Raw genomic sequence first — 15,474 nt, 5'->3', positions numbered from 1 at the left:
TGACCTCACCTCTGCCACAGCCATTGGGGCCCTGGGGTGAGGGCAGGAGGCTGCTGCATTGCTGAGGGTAGGGCCACCGCTGGCTGCTTGTTCTCCTGCATGAGGAGTGCTGTTGTGCCTTCTCCCGCTGCTGCTCCCACCCTTCTTTGAAGTCAGTTGTCATGGCCCTTGGCTCCTCCTGCCTCACATCTGTCACCTGCAGGCCTTGGGCTTGGCCTGCTGCTGGCCTTCCTCTGCTGACCACATTCTGCAACACCTGCTCCCCCAGCAAAAAACTTACCTGGGACCCGCAGACGACCGGACATCCCCTCCTTCCCAGCAGACCTCCTGCACAGCCCAGGGGCCATCAATGGAAACTGTGCCCGACGGGCACCTCCAAAGGTCTCACCCGCCTGCCCTTGCCCCTCCCACAGAGCTCCTCGGAGGTGCTGCACCTCCATACGATTGGCCCTCCCACCCCTCCCTACTGAGGTTGCTGGGGAGGGAGACTGACAGGCCATAACGCAGTGCTTTGCCAAGCAGCAGAAGAGCAGCCGGGGAGCCCTGGGTTGCCAGCCTGCCTCCTGGGGCAGGGAGTGGCAGTGAGGTGGTGGCGGCTGTCACTGGTGCCTCAACCCCACCCCACCCCCAGGGTAGAAAGAGCTTGTGACCAACATCTGGCAGGAACTTGGTGGTCTTCAGTGTCTCGCTGGAGATTCAGAGCAGCTGAGATGGTCATCACCTGCCATCAAAAACCCAACTATTCTCCAATCCCGTAAGCAAAGGCTTGTGATCAAAGGAACGGAGGTGGTGTCTGCCTTATTAACGTGAGTTTTTCTAAACAATCTGCAGACCAAGTTGTGCAGCGCTGATGGGCAGCGAGGCTGGATGAGAAGCCTCAGCTGTGGTACCAACCCATGGAGTAGGAGCTCTGCTGCCAGGGAGAAGGCAGCAGATGTGTCCAGCTGCCCCCAGGGTGGGTGTGGCTTCAGCACCCCTCCTTGTCACCCGTCCTCCCTGTCACTGTGGCCAGCTCTCTGGCTCGGGTCTTAGGAGATGTCCTATTCTGACGAGTGGCTGCACTGGGCCTGATTAGCCAGGCTGCCCCGGGTGTACTTTGTTGATTTAATGGTTATCACTGTTGTAATAAAGTTGTCATAGGGCCTGAGGTGGTAAACCCTCATGAATCCCTCTTTAAGTTGGATTCCTAGATGTGGGATTCACCTAAAGGTCACACACACTTGTCCTGCTCTGGAGAGTGGGTGACCACATGTGGGAGAAACGTCACAGAGGGGTCCAGCCTGCCCGGCCAGGGGCTTGCATCCTGTCTGGATTTTCACCTTCAGATCTGCTACCTTGGCATTTGCTACTTCCCAGCTCAGGCTGATGTGCTTGCACGGGGCTTCCGAAGGAGGACAGGTGGAAAGCTCCACCCAGGGAGGGCTTCACACCTGGACTACATTTATTTTGCATTCTTATATTAATTTCATTTCCACACTTGACTCACCATCTTTCTTTGGATTCATCTGTTTTTGTCCTAAGATCTCATTCTGGTGACCCAGGCCCTCTTTACCACAGTGTAGCAGCTGCAGGAAGCGGCGAGAACCCAGCCCACAGGAGCAGCCTGCGAGGGCTCACAAGCCACCAGCCCCATGGTCAGCTGCATTCCTCACAAAGGGGACCTTGTTTCAAAATGGAAAATGTTTAGAAGTGTGTCTTCCTCCTCTTGATGTTGACGAGGCTTCCAGCATAGCTGACCAGTGGTCTGTCCTTCCCTCTGCCAAAGGGCTGAGGTCTGGTCCTGGGTGGCAGCCTGTAGGCAGGCTTCCCTTGGGTACCAGAGCTTCCAGGCCAAGCCCTCCCCTGCCAGCCTTCTCGCCCACTCAGAGCCCCAGAAGGAGATAGGTGAAAAGTTTCTGGAAGGATGATATATCGGGGTTGTTGTTTTTTTATTTTTAAGTATAGTTACTTTTCAAAATAAGGAATAACTCTGGGCATAACACTGAAGAAAGAGTTTTGAGTTTTCTTTAAGTAGATAGGTAAGTGCACTATTTGAAAGTATCATCGATAGAATAGAAAATCTTTAGGTAAGTGATTTTAAAATGGAATTTGGAGGAGAAGGATGCTCCTCTAATCCAAGCAGCTCGGGGCTGGGCAGGATGACAGGTTCCAGGCCAGCCTGGGTGACTTAGTGAGGCTCTGGCTCAAAGTACTATTTAAGAAGGGCTGGGGATATGGCTCTGTGGTAGAGCACTCACCTAGAATGCACAAAGCCTGGGTTCTATTCCCAGTAACTCAAAATACTTCCCCCAAATTCATTTAAAAATCTTGAATGTAGATAGGAAAGTCATAACAAAATTAACCAGAACTTTGATATAGTTGTTGGTCATCCAGTGAAAATTGTCTTTAAGGTCGAGGGCAAGAATGGGGGGGCATTCTGGGTAGAAGAAGCACTCTGCTCTGGGGTGGGATCGGGGGTCAGCAGGCCTGTCCTGAAGCCCACGATGGCTTCAGAGCTGGGAGTCAGGGCAGCGCGGGAGGCCCAACGTGCCGTGCTCTCCACTCTGCATGGTGCAGGTCGGCTCCCCTAACAGGACACACCCCAGCTGGCACAGGGTCCTGAGGTTGGCTGGGAAGGGGATGGATGTGTCGAAGCTGTCCATGCAGAGCCACCTCTGCAGGACACTGGCACCCACAGGCACTAGGAGCAAGCCAAGTCCTGCTCACTGGGACATGGCACCTGACCACAGGTTTGTATTTTAGGGAATTTGAAAATCTCCCCAAAGATTTGGAGAAACACATCCTGGCTATGTGGGTGAAGCGGACAGAAGCCGTCCTGGCACCACCCAGTGAGCCCCTAGCCAGGGAAGGCACAGCCAGTCATGGGAGACTGTGTGGCCCTCTGGGGCATCAGATGTGGCCTCACTGCCTTGGAACCATATGGCGGCGCCTGGCCACCGTGTGCTGGTTTCAGCTCTTAGTTCAAACCATTCCTTGTACCTGGAAAATAGTAAGTAGGGCTCTTGGGGAAATCCTGTGTATGGGAAGTTGCCTCCTGTCATGCTCAGCTCCCAAATGGCCAATCCCAAGTGGCCAAGGAACAGCAGGACTCCACTGACTGGCTTCTCCTCGGCCCTCTGCCAGCAGGAGCATCTCCCACCTAACTGGCTGTACCTTGGTGCACCAGTGCCAGGACCCCTGTCCAGGGAAAGGGCCCTAGCACTCAATGGGGACCCCTGTCCATGGGGGGCCCCAGCACTCGATGGGGACCCCAAAATGTAGGTCAAGTTACCTTTGGAAGAAAGTTCCAGAAAAGGTGAGGCTCGAGCGTCTTCCCGAGCATGGAGGAGAGAGGACTTTGCCTGTCGTGCCATGACGGGAAATGTCCACATAGACGGTCAACAGCCTTGTACAAAATAACAAATTTTATTTCTAGAAAATATTTTACACTAGCTGTACACATGCACACACCCACACAGTACTTTACCACGCATAGAGCAATTTCTTTTTAATAAATCTACTACATACTATTATGTTACAATTTACAAGATAGTTTTGAAGACACAATGGGGAAAGCTTTGTCATTCATTTATAAACCTTCCATAAATTACAAAAGAAAGGCAGTCTGAAAAGTATGTATAAAGAGTAAAAACAATTTACAAGTGGACAAGAATTACAAAATAGTAACCATCAAATACACCTGCCAGCAACTGGGTAAGTCTTGTTGAAATGCCAATGATGGGGGGACGGGCTATTCCGGGCAGGGGGAAGGTGGCTGTTTCTGGTGTGGCCAGTGGATGGGGTGGGTGCTGTATGTGTGTGCAGCTCCCTGTCGAGGGCTTGGGTGTGGCCTTTTGACAAATAGTATAACAAAAACATGCCACAATATAACACTGGAAGCCAATATCGCCACTTTCTGGCAGGTCGGACACTAGTGCTTTTCCAGACAGAGGTGCTTTCCCGCCCTGGCTCTGGGGTGCCTGGCTCTGGGATGCCTGCTGGGTGGGCGTTGTGTTCTCGGGCTTGCCCGGAAAGCCTGGGACAGGACCTGAAGCTACACAGCTGTGGGGCTGGCCATCAGGCCGGGGTGGGGGTGCAGACCAGGAACGACAACACAGACCAGTAGACACTGCGGTTTTATTGGACATACAGACCATGTGCGTTCATAAGGCAGAACATCAAGGCGAATCAGACGAGGAAAGTGACAGTTATGGTTATGAGGAAAGCGCTTTGGACGGGAGGAGAGTTGGACCTTGTTCCTCTAAGGATAGATGACAAATGCACAGAGCTGGGTTACAGGTGGGCAGCGGGCGGCCCAGGGCCCCGCTTGGCAGCAGGACACCAGCCCTGGGAAAGGGGGCGACAGCCCCTCTGCTCCCGCAGTGGCTTAGGGTGGTGGTGGTGCAAGAGCATTTCTCTACTGGTGTCGGGAGGAGATTGTGTTTTAGGAAGTGCTTGAGTCGTGAGAACCCTAGTTTGGAATCAAAGAGAATCACAGGGACTCGGCGGCTGTCCACAGCACAGGGGTCATTTCACCGCGCCCAGCCTCGCCAGCAGCGTCTTGCCTTTGGAGAGAAGCCCCCTTTTCTTTCTTGAGGACATTTCCCTGCCTTTCCCGGGACCACCAGAACCCATAGATGACGTAGGTGACCCCGTATGGAGATGGGCTGTGGGGGATGGAGCTCTCCTTGCTGGCCCTGAACCCTCAGGAGGAACCTAGTAGGTACATTGTAACAGTTTGAGTGTGTGAGCGCCAACAATAGCCATTCACTCGGTACCGCGCGCCGCCCCGGCTCCCGCGCTGCCTTCAGTCTGCATGTGCAATGAGTGGCACACGCCCACTCCCAGGGCACCCTAACAGGTCTGGCGTGGTTAGCCTTCCGTGTCTGCACTAGGAGAGGGTGGCCACCGCTTTGGTAAACAAAGCTGGGTCACATTGACCGAATTCAGACTAAAAGCAGGGAAGTGCTTTAAATGAGATTGATAGCAAAGTTGGCCAAGTACCCATCAGTCGTCTTAAAAGCAAAAGTTCTTACAGGCAGTTTGGGTGCATTTGGAAACTACTTGGTTATATAAAACCCTGATGCTGTTGAGTGCGTTCTTGGATTAGTTAGGATACTATAGAAACATTGGAGATGGCACACTGGTTGAAAGGAAAAAAACTAAAATGAACCTTAATTACAATCAAAGAAAGCTTAAAGGCCCTTATTTATGCTTCTGTTGTTCGCACATAATTGCACGTCTGTCACCGGCATGTGGCCTGTGGAGTGTTTCCATAGACTCCAGGTGCTTATCAACCATGCTTAGGAGGGCGGGGCTTTGTTTCAATGTGCCAGGTGGCAACTTTGACTTGTGACTTTCTGCGGCTGGGTGCATGCCTGGGATTTACATGACTCCTTCCCCAACCTCTCCAGAGCAGACCCCACTAAGTGGGCCTCACTGTGCAGCAGGAAAAGGACAGGAGCCAAGGGCTTCAAGCTTGCTTGGATTCAGAATCAAGGTCTAGCCCTCGTGGAAACACCTAGGGATGCATCCCAAAGCACACCTGAAGTTGCGTCTCCTGCCCCCAGTGCAACCCTCGGAGCTGCACGTCCCTGGAACGTGGTATTGCATTGGTACCCAGGCCTGGCTGCGTCTGTGCCGACGCTTGCTCCTCAGTGGAGGTGTGGTCTCTGGCACTCAGGCCGGAGCCCGCACCACCCCTGTGTGTTCACCACTCATCTACTTGATCTTGAACTAGAGGTGTTTGTTTTTGGTTTTATTTTTAGGAAAAATCCTATGGTAAACGTACTGGGTAGCTTGTGCTTTTTCCAAGGGTGGCTAACAATGCAATATGCAGCTTTGAGGAAGAGCAGACGTTGGAATTCTATGTAAACAGACAACTGGCTTGTAAGAAATATGTTCCCAATGTCGGCCTTTCAAATGCTCTTAATGAAAATAGCAGGAAATGATCATTAAAGCTGATTGGTTTCACTACAAATTCAGTTGTTTACAACTGAGGCCGAGGGATGTGCTAGCACTTTAGGTCCAGTGTTTTTTGAGACATATTTCTTTCCTCTCTAGGCCACAGTGAAGCTTAAGTCTACCGCACTGGTCCGTTAGGTAGCTTAAGTCGGCATCTCGCTAGGTGTCTCCGGCTGCTCACTTACGTGAAGGCTACATGCCTGATTAGGGTGTGAAATGAACGCTCTTCTTCGGTGTCCAAGCAGATGACAAAGAAATAAAGATATAGACGTAAAATATGACAGATAAGAACTCGCGGTGATGGCGTAAAGTAAAGATGAGACACTAAATGTGAATGCGGCCTCTGAGCGGATGTGCTGCAGTGGCCTCTGACCCTCCCTAGGAGGCCTGGGCTCCTGACCAGGGCGGGCAACCGTCCCTGTCCCGGCCTCACTCCAGCAACTGAAATGTGCACCTGTTGTGTCGGGCAGGGTCGTCCTGGGGTCAAGGTGGACCCTTGGGAACTTCAGGGGTCTTTTGTGTGAAATAAGGTTTAAGATCAAGCACTGGTAGGCCCGACCCCATGGAGGGGCAGAGAGGAAGGCATTCAGGGCGTGTGCTTTTGGCCCAAGATGCAGAAACATGAATGATCATCCGCACATGGCAGGGGCGGGACCCGAGAGGCTCGGGGGGGGGTGCTTACCCTTTTGGCCTTGGAGCGCGGGGGTGCGTCTTGAGAGTAGGGGGACGGGGCGTCGGAGAGGTAGACTTCCACGTCCTCAGGCACTTCCTCCAGGAAGTTGGAAGGCACCAGGCCTTTCAGCCCATTGAGCTCCCCCTGGAAGCAGAGGCGGGGAGGTCAGAAGAACCACCTCGCCCCCAGACCCCCTTCTTACTCTCATGAGGGGAGCACGGCCCACAGGACAGCAAGATGGGTTCATCCTTGTCAATAGTGGCCTCTCCCAGGGACAGCCTTAGCAAGAGCTCAATGCAGGGTCATCTTCCAGAGAGGTCTGGAGGAGCGGGCCTGAGCTGGCCCTCAGGTCTGCTCGTCTCCTTCAGTGGGTCTCCAGCCTGGCTGACTCTGGGGCCCCTTAGGAGCCTGCAGTGTCCCACAGCTCAGAAGCACTGACCCAGGCTGAGGACGTGTCCCTCGGGAGCAGAGCAGGAAGAGTGAGGGCCAGGCTTACCCTCCCTCCCACAGGTGAATGTGTTCTCAGACTCAGGCCACAAGGCAGGCGGGAGTCTGCAGGCATCTCCTCAGGTGGCTGCTCCAGAGGGGCACCCGTCCTTCCAGGCCCTTCTCCTCTGACATACCTATGCATGTGTCCGGCTGCTCGCTGGACACCAGGACATAGGGCTGGGAGCCTACTTGTCACTTCTCCCAGTCCCTCCAAACACCAACCTGCCCTGCAAGTTCCGAAACCCAGTTCAGAACGGTGTGGTGGCCCCAGCACTGAGGGGACTGAGGCAGGAGGACCACTCGAGGCCAGCATGGGCAACAGAGCCAGACCCCATCTTAAAAGGATGGTCTCTACAACATGGAGCTCTGCTTCCTCACGAGACACAAGTGGCCATGCTGTGTGGAGGTTGAAAGCTTCTGTCCATGCAAGGACACAGTTGACAGCAACAGGCCATTTGAAGGTCCAATTCTGTGCACACACTTGAACTAATGGAAGGTGTGTTTTCACACAGGTGTATACCTTTTTAAAAATCAGCTCAAGAACCAGAAAAGCAAATGAAGCCTGTACAACTACATTCCTCAAGAGACAGTGGACCTAACAGATTCTTAAGCAGAATCTAATCTTCTTCTAGTAATAGTGCTTCCAATGTCAATCTATTTCAGAGCCCAGGAAAAGAGAAAAGGGAAACTCTTTAACTCAATCAGTAACTCTAGAATAATCCTGAAAATAAAGGCCACAGCAGAGGGAGCACAGACATAACTTGTGAAGAAAATGCCAGAAGATCAAATCCAATGCTTTAAAAATAACCATATACCCCTAGGTGACCATGGGCTCTTCAGGGAGGAGGTGAACCCTACCCCTAGGAGCCCTTCCCTTCTCTCCCTGGGGGAATATTAGAGAAATAACCACAGGGGCAGGAAAGGAAGGCACCCAGCATGTGAGGTGGGTAGGGGGTGCGGGTCGTGAGAGGTCCTGTGGATCTGGACTGCCCACAGGTCAGCTGCAGGGCAGGTGGGGAGCGCTAAGACCTCGGGGATCTTATCCACCTATTGAGTTCTGCTTATTGGTTTCTTACTTTCTCTGTAAGATTAATTTACCACCTACAAATAAATAGTCTAGAAAACTAAATTATTATGTAAATGTTTGGATGGTGACAATTTTAAAATGTCAGAAAATAGAATGTTTTTATTTTGTCTACGTTTAGATACATGGAAAATACCATTATTAGCTAACAAGAAGCAGTGAAGAACCAGCTTTTCTGTTATGTGCAAGTGGGGCAGGCTCTCCACCTCCTAGTAACACTAACATATGCGTCTTGCCTGAGAGTGATGAGAGAAAGGGAAGACAGGCTGTAAGAGGCACAAAGTGAATGAGGAGGTGCTTCTTTTAAAGTTGTAGATGGACAAGATATCTTTCTTTTTTTATGCAGTGCTGAGAATTGAACCCAGGGCCTCACATGTGCTAGACAAACGCTCTACCACTGAGCCACAACCCCGGCCCAGAGGTGGTGCTTCTTGATTAGAAACACTTACATAATAAAATCCATCTTCATCGATTTCACCAAAAACAGTGATAATATCTCCCGTGCAAAACGTAAGTTCAGCCTACAGAGAGAACATAAAATGCACAGCATCTTGTTACAGGAAGTTGCTTTTGAAAACAAGTGGCTCGTATTACCGAGAACCATCCTTCAATCACACAAGGAAGCCAAGTACAAAGCTAATGGAGGCTCCTGCTCAGTCTTCTAGAAAGTTCTACACCTCAGGATGATGTCCACCTAGAAAGAAATGTCTGCAGGGCTTTGGTTCCTGGATGACTTTCAAGAGCACTTCCTTCCCCACTGGTGATACAGCTTTAAAGCTGACCATATGGCCCTGAGGACTGATTGTGGGGGCACTCCTGTGAGCAAGGGTGGCCACACAGACACTTCGCTGAGCATCAAGACTCCTGCTCCATGACGGACGGAACTCAGTGCCTGTGTGCATCAGCCCAGAGACAAACATGCTGGTCACAGGCCCCTGTCCTTAGGAATCAACCGTCTCACATGTTCAGACCCCAGAAATGGGGACCAGAGGGACAAGCCCAGTAGGAGATACCAAAAATGAGTAAATACATAAAGATTCGACTTCTAAACACGAAGGTGAGGAATCAGGCTGTGCCTGGTGTGGGGCGGGACCTGGGCCTGAGCTTCCTTGGCAGGGCAGATCCCACAGGATGTGCTTTCCCGTGGCTTGGCCTCAGCTCAATAGACACGTGCACTTTTTCTTTCTTTCCTAAAGGAAATGTACACCCTAAATTGCCATTTGGGGATGGCACAGGGGTACGTGGCCCTGGGCTGGGGTTTGTCAAGCAGAGCAGCCCCCTTCACTCCAGCACCTCCAGCGAATGCCAGGAGCCACTGTGCCCCCAGGCCCACTCGGGCCAGGCGTCCTGCTGCACTCACACCTGTGAGGAAGCGCGGTGCACACACCTGGCACCCTGACAGAGGAGTTCTGTGGCGTCCATCACTGTGAATGTGGCTCTTAACAGGGGCACACAGCAGGGCTGTGCCAGGTGGGTGGAGCCACACACTGGCTTTTACCCTGCACTGGGCACAGCACTGTGAAACACGGGCACTGATTACCCCCCGGAATTCCCTGTGGACCACAGCTGAGCATGAGCGAAGGGGTCTGCTGTAACCTGGGGCTGCTAGGGTCAGGAAGGACTATGGTGGCTATGGAGGACGACAGTGTCCTGGGGGTCTTGTGCGTCTATGGGGGCGACTGTAGTTATAGGGGCTATTATGGTTATGGGGCCTACTGTGGTTATAGGGGCTATGGTGACTATAAGGGCTACTGTGGCTATGGAGTTTGCAGAGGCTAGGGGACTAGAGTGGCCTTGTAAACTGCTGTGGCTATGGGGCAACTGTGCTTAGTGGGCTACCATGGCTATGGGGACTACCATGCTATGGGGTCTGCTGTGGCTATGACAGCTATGGTAGCCTTGTAGCCTTGCAAGTTACTGTGGCCTTGTGGACTATTTGGCCATGGGGTCTGCTGTGGCTCTGAGGCCACTGTGGTTATTGAGTTACTGATGCTACGGGGGCTGCTGTGGCTAGAGGGTCTGCTGTGGTTATGGGATCTACAGGGGCTCTAGTGACCTTCTGGGCTATTTGTCTACAGGGTCTGCTGTGTCCATCCAGTCTGTTGTGGCTATGGGCACTACAGTGGGTTGGGGGTGTTGTGGCTATGAATTCTGACATCTCTCATTGGGGAACCTGTGGTGATGGAGTTAGCTGATCATCTATGTTGGCTTCTGTGGTCATGGAGCTAAGGTGCCTATGGAGCTACAGTGATTATGGAGTCTGCTGCGGCTATGAGGCTTCCAGGCCTACAGGGGTCTATTGTGGCCTGCTGTGGCTCTAGAGCCTATTATGGCTATGGGACACTCTGTCTGTAGGGGCTACTGTGTCAATGGGGTCTGCCATAACTGTGGGGTTTGCTGTATGTTTTCCTTAAGAACATCGTGGCTTCTCTTGCCTGTTGTCCCTACATTTGCCCATCTGTCTTGGTTGCCCTGCCTTTGGTGGCTCTTGCAGACATGGAAGTCTGTGGCTGGTGCCCCTGTTGGAGGGGCAGGTGACCTCCTGACCCTGTGCATGGTGCTGGCCCTACCTCAACATCCACGTTGGGCGAGCTCTCACGGGGGTCATAGTCGTACAGAGCCACCACTCTTCTTGTGGACACGGGGCGCTGCCTGCTGCTTCTTCTACTTCTCTCTGCAAGCCACAGAGGAAGAAAAAACCTGTCACGATGTCACCTCAGAACACCTGCTAGCACAATGTTCCGCAGTGTCAGGAGGGCATCTTAGTAGGTGTGTCCCCACATCTCACTGGCCCATGGGACCACACCCTCTGGGGCCCAGTCCTGGCACTGTCCTCTTCAAGCAGTCCAGCATGCCACCCTTGTCCTGGACCCACTCCTTCTACTTTGGCTCTAGGGTGGGTGCTCCTGGCAGGAGCCACCTTGGGAGTGAGTCCAGTGTCATGGCCAGCTCAGGATGGGGAGGCTAAACGGGCAGAGGGAAGGCTGGAGGCTGCTCTGGGGAAGACCCACAAGCTCAGCACAACCAAGTTAGAAGTTGGCCGTCCTCCAAGGGTGGCTTTGCCAGTGTCACTGGGCCAGTGTACATCTCGGCTCGGTTCCCTTGTCCAGCAGCATGTGGGAGAAGGGAAAAGACAGAGAGACGTCTGACATCATGACGTCACAGACCAAGTGAGTCCCTCCACAGAGCGCCTGCTAGACTGGCTCGGGGAGGGTGGGGCCGTCCTGTCTCTGCCAGAGTCATGGATAAGCCGGGGAAGAAGACCACGACCCTGAGAGGGAGCCCGGGCCTCACGCTCAGCCTCAAATATTGGGGGGGCCATCTTGAGGCCATGAGTCTATTAAAAAATAAAATAGATTCAACCTTTATTGGCATTAATTTTGTGATCATCCTTAAAATTATGTATGATCTTTGGACCATTGAATTCTGATTTAGAAGTTAATTCAGAAGTTGTGAATTTTCAAACTTTAAATTCATATGGCATCAAATGGACCTTTCTCTCCACAGCTGTGTGGACCAAGTGAGGCCTTTCAAGCAGGGGAAGAGGACAGAGCATGGTGCGCTGCCCTCCCACTTGCTGGCCGTAGCCTTGCCCACTCCTCTATGCTGCTGCAGCCTGGCTCCCAGGCAGGGAGGAGGGAGGTGTGCCCAGACTGATGGGCAAGTCCCTCACAGGCCTTTGGATGAGCAAACCCAGCTGAGGATGAGAGGCCCAGGCTCCCTGTGCTTAGAAATGCACCGTGGACAGGCTGACCCTGGTGCCCCTCCTAGAACAGCTGCTCCTCTGCTTCGTGGTGTGACCTGTGAACACGAGCTTTCGTGGGGTCCTGGGCTGCTGAGAAGAATACCACAGGCTCTGAGCTTTACAGGCATAAGACCACAGGGGGAGGGAGGGGAGCAGCCGGCAGGGTGCACTTCCTCTCCAGAGGGCCACCTGTGTGTGCACAGGTATTGGGGAGCATGTGTGTCCCTCGAGCAGGCAGCACTACTGCGACCCTGGTTTGTAGAGTGGGTTCTGCCCAAGAAAAATCAGCATGATGGCCCCAAGGCCTGGGCACGTCCAGTGGTGCGTGGCTGCCCCTAGCCTGAGGCCATACAGGGCCACGCTCACCTATTTTCTCCACGGGCGTGCTCAGGGGCAGGAAGCCTTGTCTTAGCAGCTGGTCAGTCATCTCCTCGTCATCAGCTTGGATCTCGGAGACCATGTTGCAGGGAATGAGGCCGAGCCGGGCGCAGGTCTCCCCGCGGTAGAAGCCATCTGCGTCTTTGTCTCCGTAGACCTGGAGCGTGGAGAGGCAGAGCACCGTGGGGGTGGCCCAGAAACGCCCCAGCCCCCGCACCACGTCACCTATGCCGACCCCACACACACGCTGGACCCCAGACACAGTGTCCCCTCCAGGGAGTGAGTCAGGTTTGGACAGCGCCTAAGCCCCCCGGGGGAGTGTGCACTGGAGGCCTTCTGCGTGGAAGGACCAGGGAGGGGTGGAGCCAGGCGCCAGGCCTTCCAACCACCTTCTGAGGTGGGTAAGCAGGGCCCTCCCCACCCACTGGTCCTGCAGATCCACACTGCTCCCCTCCTCTTCTCTAGAATGGGAGTGGGAATGGCACACCCTGCGTCTGTGTGCTGGGGCGGGTCCTCTGCCTGCCTCGGCCTCCTCCCCCTCCCTCCCACTGCTCTGCCCGTGGGTTAGGCCTTGTGTACTGCAAAGTCCCAAACTTTGGGCCTGTGGTTTGTTTCTCAGCTGCCCTGGGCTGAGGATCTATAGCTCAGGCGCCGGAGGCTGGTGTGTGTGTGGGAACCACCAGTAGCAGGCGCTGGTGAGTGCTTCATGTTGTTTTGACTCTATTGATCAGTCTAATAAAAGACCCAGTGATACTTTTATTCTGGTTTCGAGTGTCATCTAAACTAAATGTGGGCTCAGACTAGCCCCCAGCAGGCAGGCAGCCTGGAAAACCCCGTGTGCACCAGCACATGCACTCCTCCAAGGCAACTAGTGGGGCCGTCCCCTCTGCCCAGGTGAAGCAGACAGGGCCTGCCCAATGTGCAAGGCTGCCACAGGCCGGCCAGCCTTCCAGTGGCCCCAAAGAGTCCAAAGGCCACTGCCCAGGTCTGGTCAGCTCATGGCTGGCTCTGGGCCACGCCCACCTCAGCAGCACCCAACTGTGCAGCCAGCAGACTCCCCACCTTGATGATCTGTCCTTCCTTGAAGGGAAGTTCCTCCTCTGCAGCGTCAGGGTTCGGGGACATGGTGAGTGGGTCATAGTCAAACAGAGCCACAAAGATGCGGGCTGGGGGCTCCTCGGCTCCAGGGTCCGTCTCCGACTCCTCGTAGAAGTCTGGAGAGAGGCGGTCGCGCCCGGCATACTCATCTGGGGGCATGTGGGGGTAAAGCAGAGGCCGGTGACCACTCTGCAACTCGGGACACGACCACACGTGATGTGGGGCTCAGCCAGGGTGGGGTGGCCAGGCCCTGGCTCCTGTCCTTTGAAAAATATTCTGGGCTCAACATGGAGGCAGCAAGGGACCCGGGGACGTCCAGAGGCATGGCAGAGGCGGTGGCTCTACCACACAGCCTCACTGTGGCCAGCACACTGGTGTGGAAGCAGTGAGATCAAGGGGCCACCTGGGTGGCTCCACCGGAGAGGACGGCCAGAGCGGGTGGGTGGTCACGTGTGCGTCAGTGGCGAACCCTGCGGGGCAGCATGCTCCACGGGCCATGAGGCTAGTGCACAGAGCTTACAACACATCCAGAGCTTCGTCAGAGCTTGGTGTAGGGAGCCCAGCTGCTCACTTCACTGAGTGGACAGCGGGCAGCAAGTGCATTCCTCGTTGTGTCGGGGCAATTCCCCAGCCCAACGGGGTTCAGCTCTGCCCCCCTCCCAGCTTTTAAACTCAATCCTTTCTGAAGCATTACTGGGTATGCATATGTCTCACTAGAGGTCACTGGGTATGCAGGTATCCACTCGTGTCTGCAGGGAACTGGCCCCAGGACCGTCCTGCGACATGGAAGTCCACTCAGGTCCCCATCAGCAGAGGCTGTGCTTGCACATAACCTATGCACATCCTGGATACCCAAGTCACCGCCAGATGAGCATCGGTACTGGACACAGACAGACGGGGTTAGAGATGGACAGTCAGACAGGGAGACAAGGCACTGAGGGCCAGCGCTGTCCTGAGCACGATCTCATGAGAAGGTCTCAGAACATCAGCAGGAGAACAAATCAGACACCGAGATCAGCCGCCAGGAAGGAGGGCTGGGAAAAGCTGGCCGACTGCTGTCCCCAGCACATGACAAGGGAAGTGTGACTGGAGGACCCAGGTGTGCAGAAAGGACAAGACAGGTGACAGGGAGATGACCAAGTGAGCTGGCTTCTTCACCAGCAAAAAAATCTAGTTTAAAATTTGCATGGGCTGAGGCTGCAGGAGCCTGGACTTCAAATGCAGTGGGCATCCTGACTCACATGAGGGGCCTTTTAGGGTCCCCAAATCATCTATTTTTTGTCATTGTTTTTGTTCAGTTGTTTTGTTCTCTGTCATCTTTTAAACATCCACCGGGCGTTGTGGAGAGCCTCATCAGATGGCTCAGGATGCTTAGGTGTGGAGTCAGGCAATGGTCTTGTTAAGCCACGACACACAGTGTTCATTTGTCTTAATTTGGGGAAAGGGAATTCCGAAAGCCCTGATATTATCAATCAATTGTCAATTTGTTGCCCCTTAAAAATATACTCAGGAAGCACGCAGCATACAAACCTAATGTCTTCTTTTCCTCTAAAAAAGAAAGCCCATGGCCTTGGACTAAAGATTTCTGTAGTATTTTCACAAGAACTGAGCAATCAAGGGTTGAAGGAAGTATGGTGGGCCCCTCGCCCTGGGGCCACTGTCTGACCCCCATGCAGGTAAGGACCCCATTTGCCTGCTTCCTCTGGCCCTTGTGCCCTCGAACCTGTATGTATGGAGGCCATCAAGCAGGAGATAAGAGAGCGGGGATGGACCAGTGCGGAAGGGTGGTGGCCTAGGGAGGTGGGAGCACACCTGGGGTCACACTTGGCCTCTTATCCCCAAGCTTATGCCCGCTGCTGGCGCATCTTATGCACCCAGACATCTCTGCCACTGCAGGTGTGTGGGGTGTACCACCTCCCCAGCTCTGCCTCTGTCTCAGCCTTGTCCCTGAGCGTCCTGAGAGCCGCTGCCCTCAGTCCCTCCAAGGCCACCTGGAAAGCCCGCAGGAGACTGTCAGCAGGGAGAGGCTAGTGTAACCCCGAGGCTGGCGGGAGCTCTGAGAAT

At 53.8% G+C, this 15,474-nt stretch overlaps 1 protein-coding gene across 7 annotated transcripts in view; it reads right to left on the bottom strand.

Moving 5' to 3' along the window:
• Window positions 1-4,098: 4,098 nt before the first annotated feature.
• Rimbp2 (RIMS binding protein 2) overlaps window positions 4,099-15,474 on the bottom strand; it is a 49,855-nt gene continuing 38,479 nt past the window's right edge. For 4 of the 7 annotated variants that reach the window (XM_027951970.2, XM_071615949.1, XM_027951967.2 and 1 more), the window contains 6 exons: window positions 13,375-13,559; window positions 12,301-12,469; window positions 10,760-10,863; window positions 8,639-8,710; window positions 6,626-6,760; window positions 4,612-6,171 (listed from right to left, as the gene is read on the bottom strand). In XM_027951970.2, coding sequence (XP_027807771.2) covers window positions 6,148-6,171; window positions 6,626-6,760; window positions 8,639-8,710; window positions 10,760-10,863; window positions 12,301-12,469; window positions 13,375-13,559 — 689 coding nt within the window. In that variant the 3' untranslated portion in view covers window positions 4,612-6,147. Of the gene's footprint in view, window positions 6,172-6,625; window positions 6,761-8,638; window positions 8,711-10,759; window positions 10,864-12,300; window positions 12,470-13,374; window positions 13,560-15,474 lie in introns of all 7 variants that reach the window. The other 3 variants (XM_071615944.1, XM_027951966.2, XM_027951968.3) reach the window with 2 other exon arrangements.

This window comes from Marmota flaviventris, chromosome 1 (genome assembly GCF_047511675.1).
Source record: "Marmota flaviventris isolate mMarFla1 chromosome 1, mMarFla1.hap1, whole genome shotgun sequence".
NCBI classification, from domain to species: domain Eukaryota; kingdom Metazoa; phylum Chordata; class Mammalia; order Rodentia; family Sciuridae; genus Marmota; species Marmota flaviventris.
This window is presented reverse-complemented; position numbering and strand designations above follow the sequence as displayed.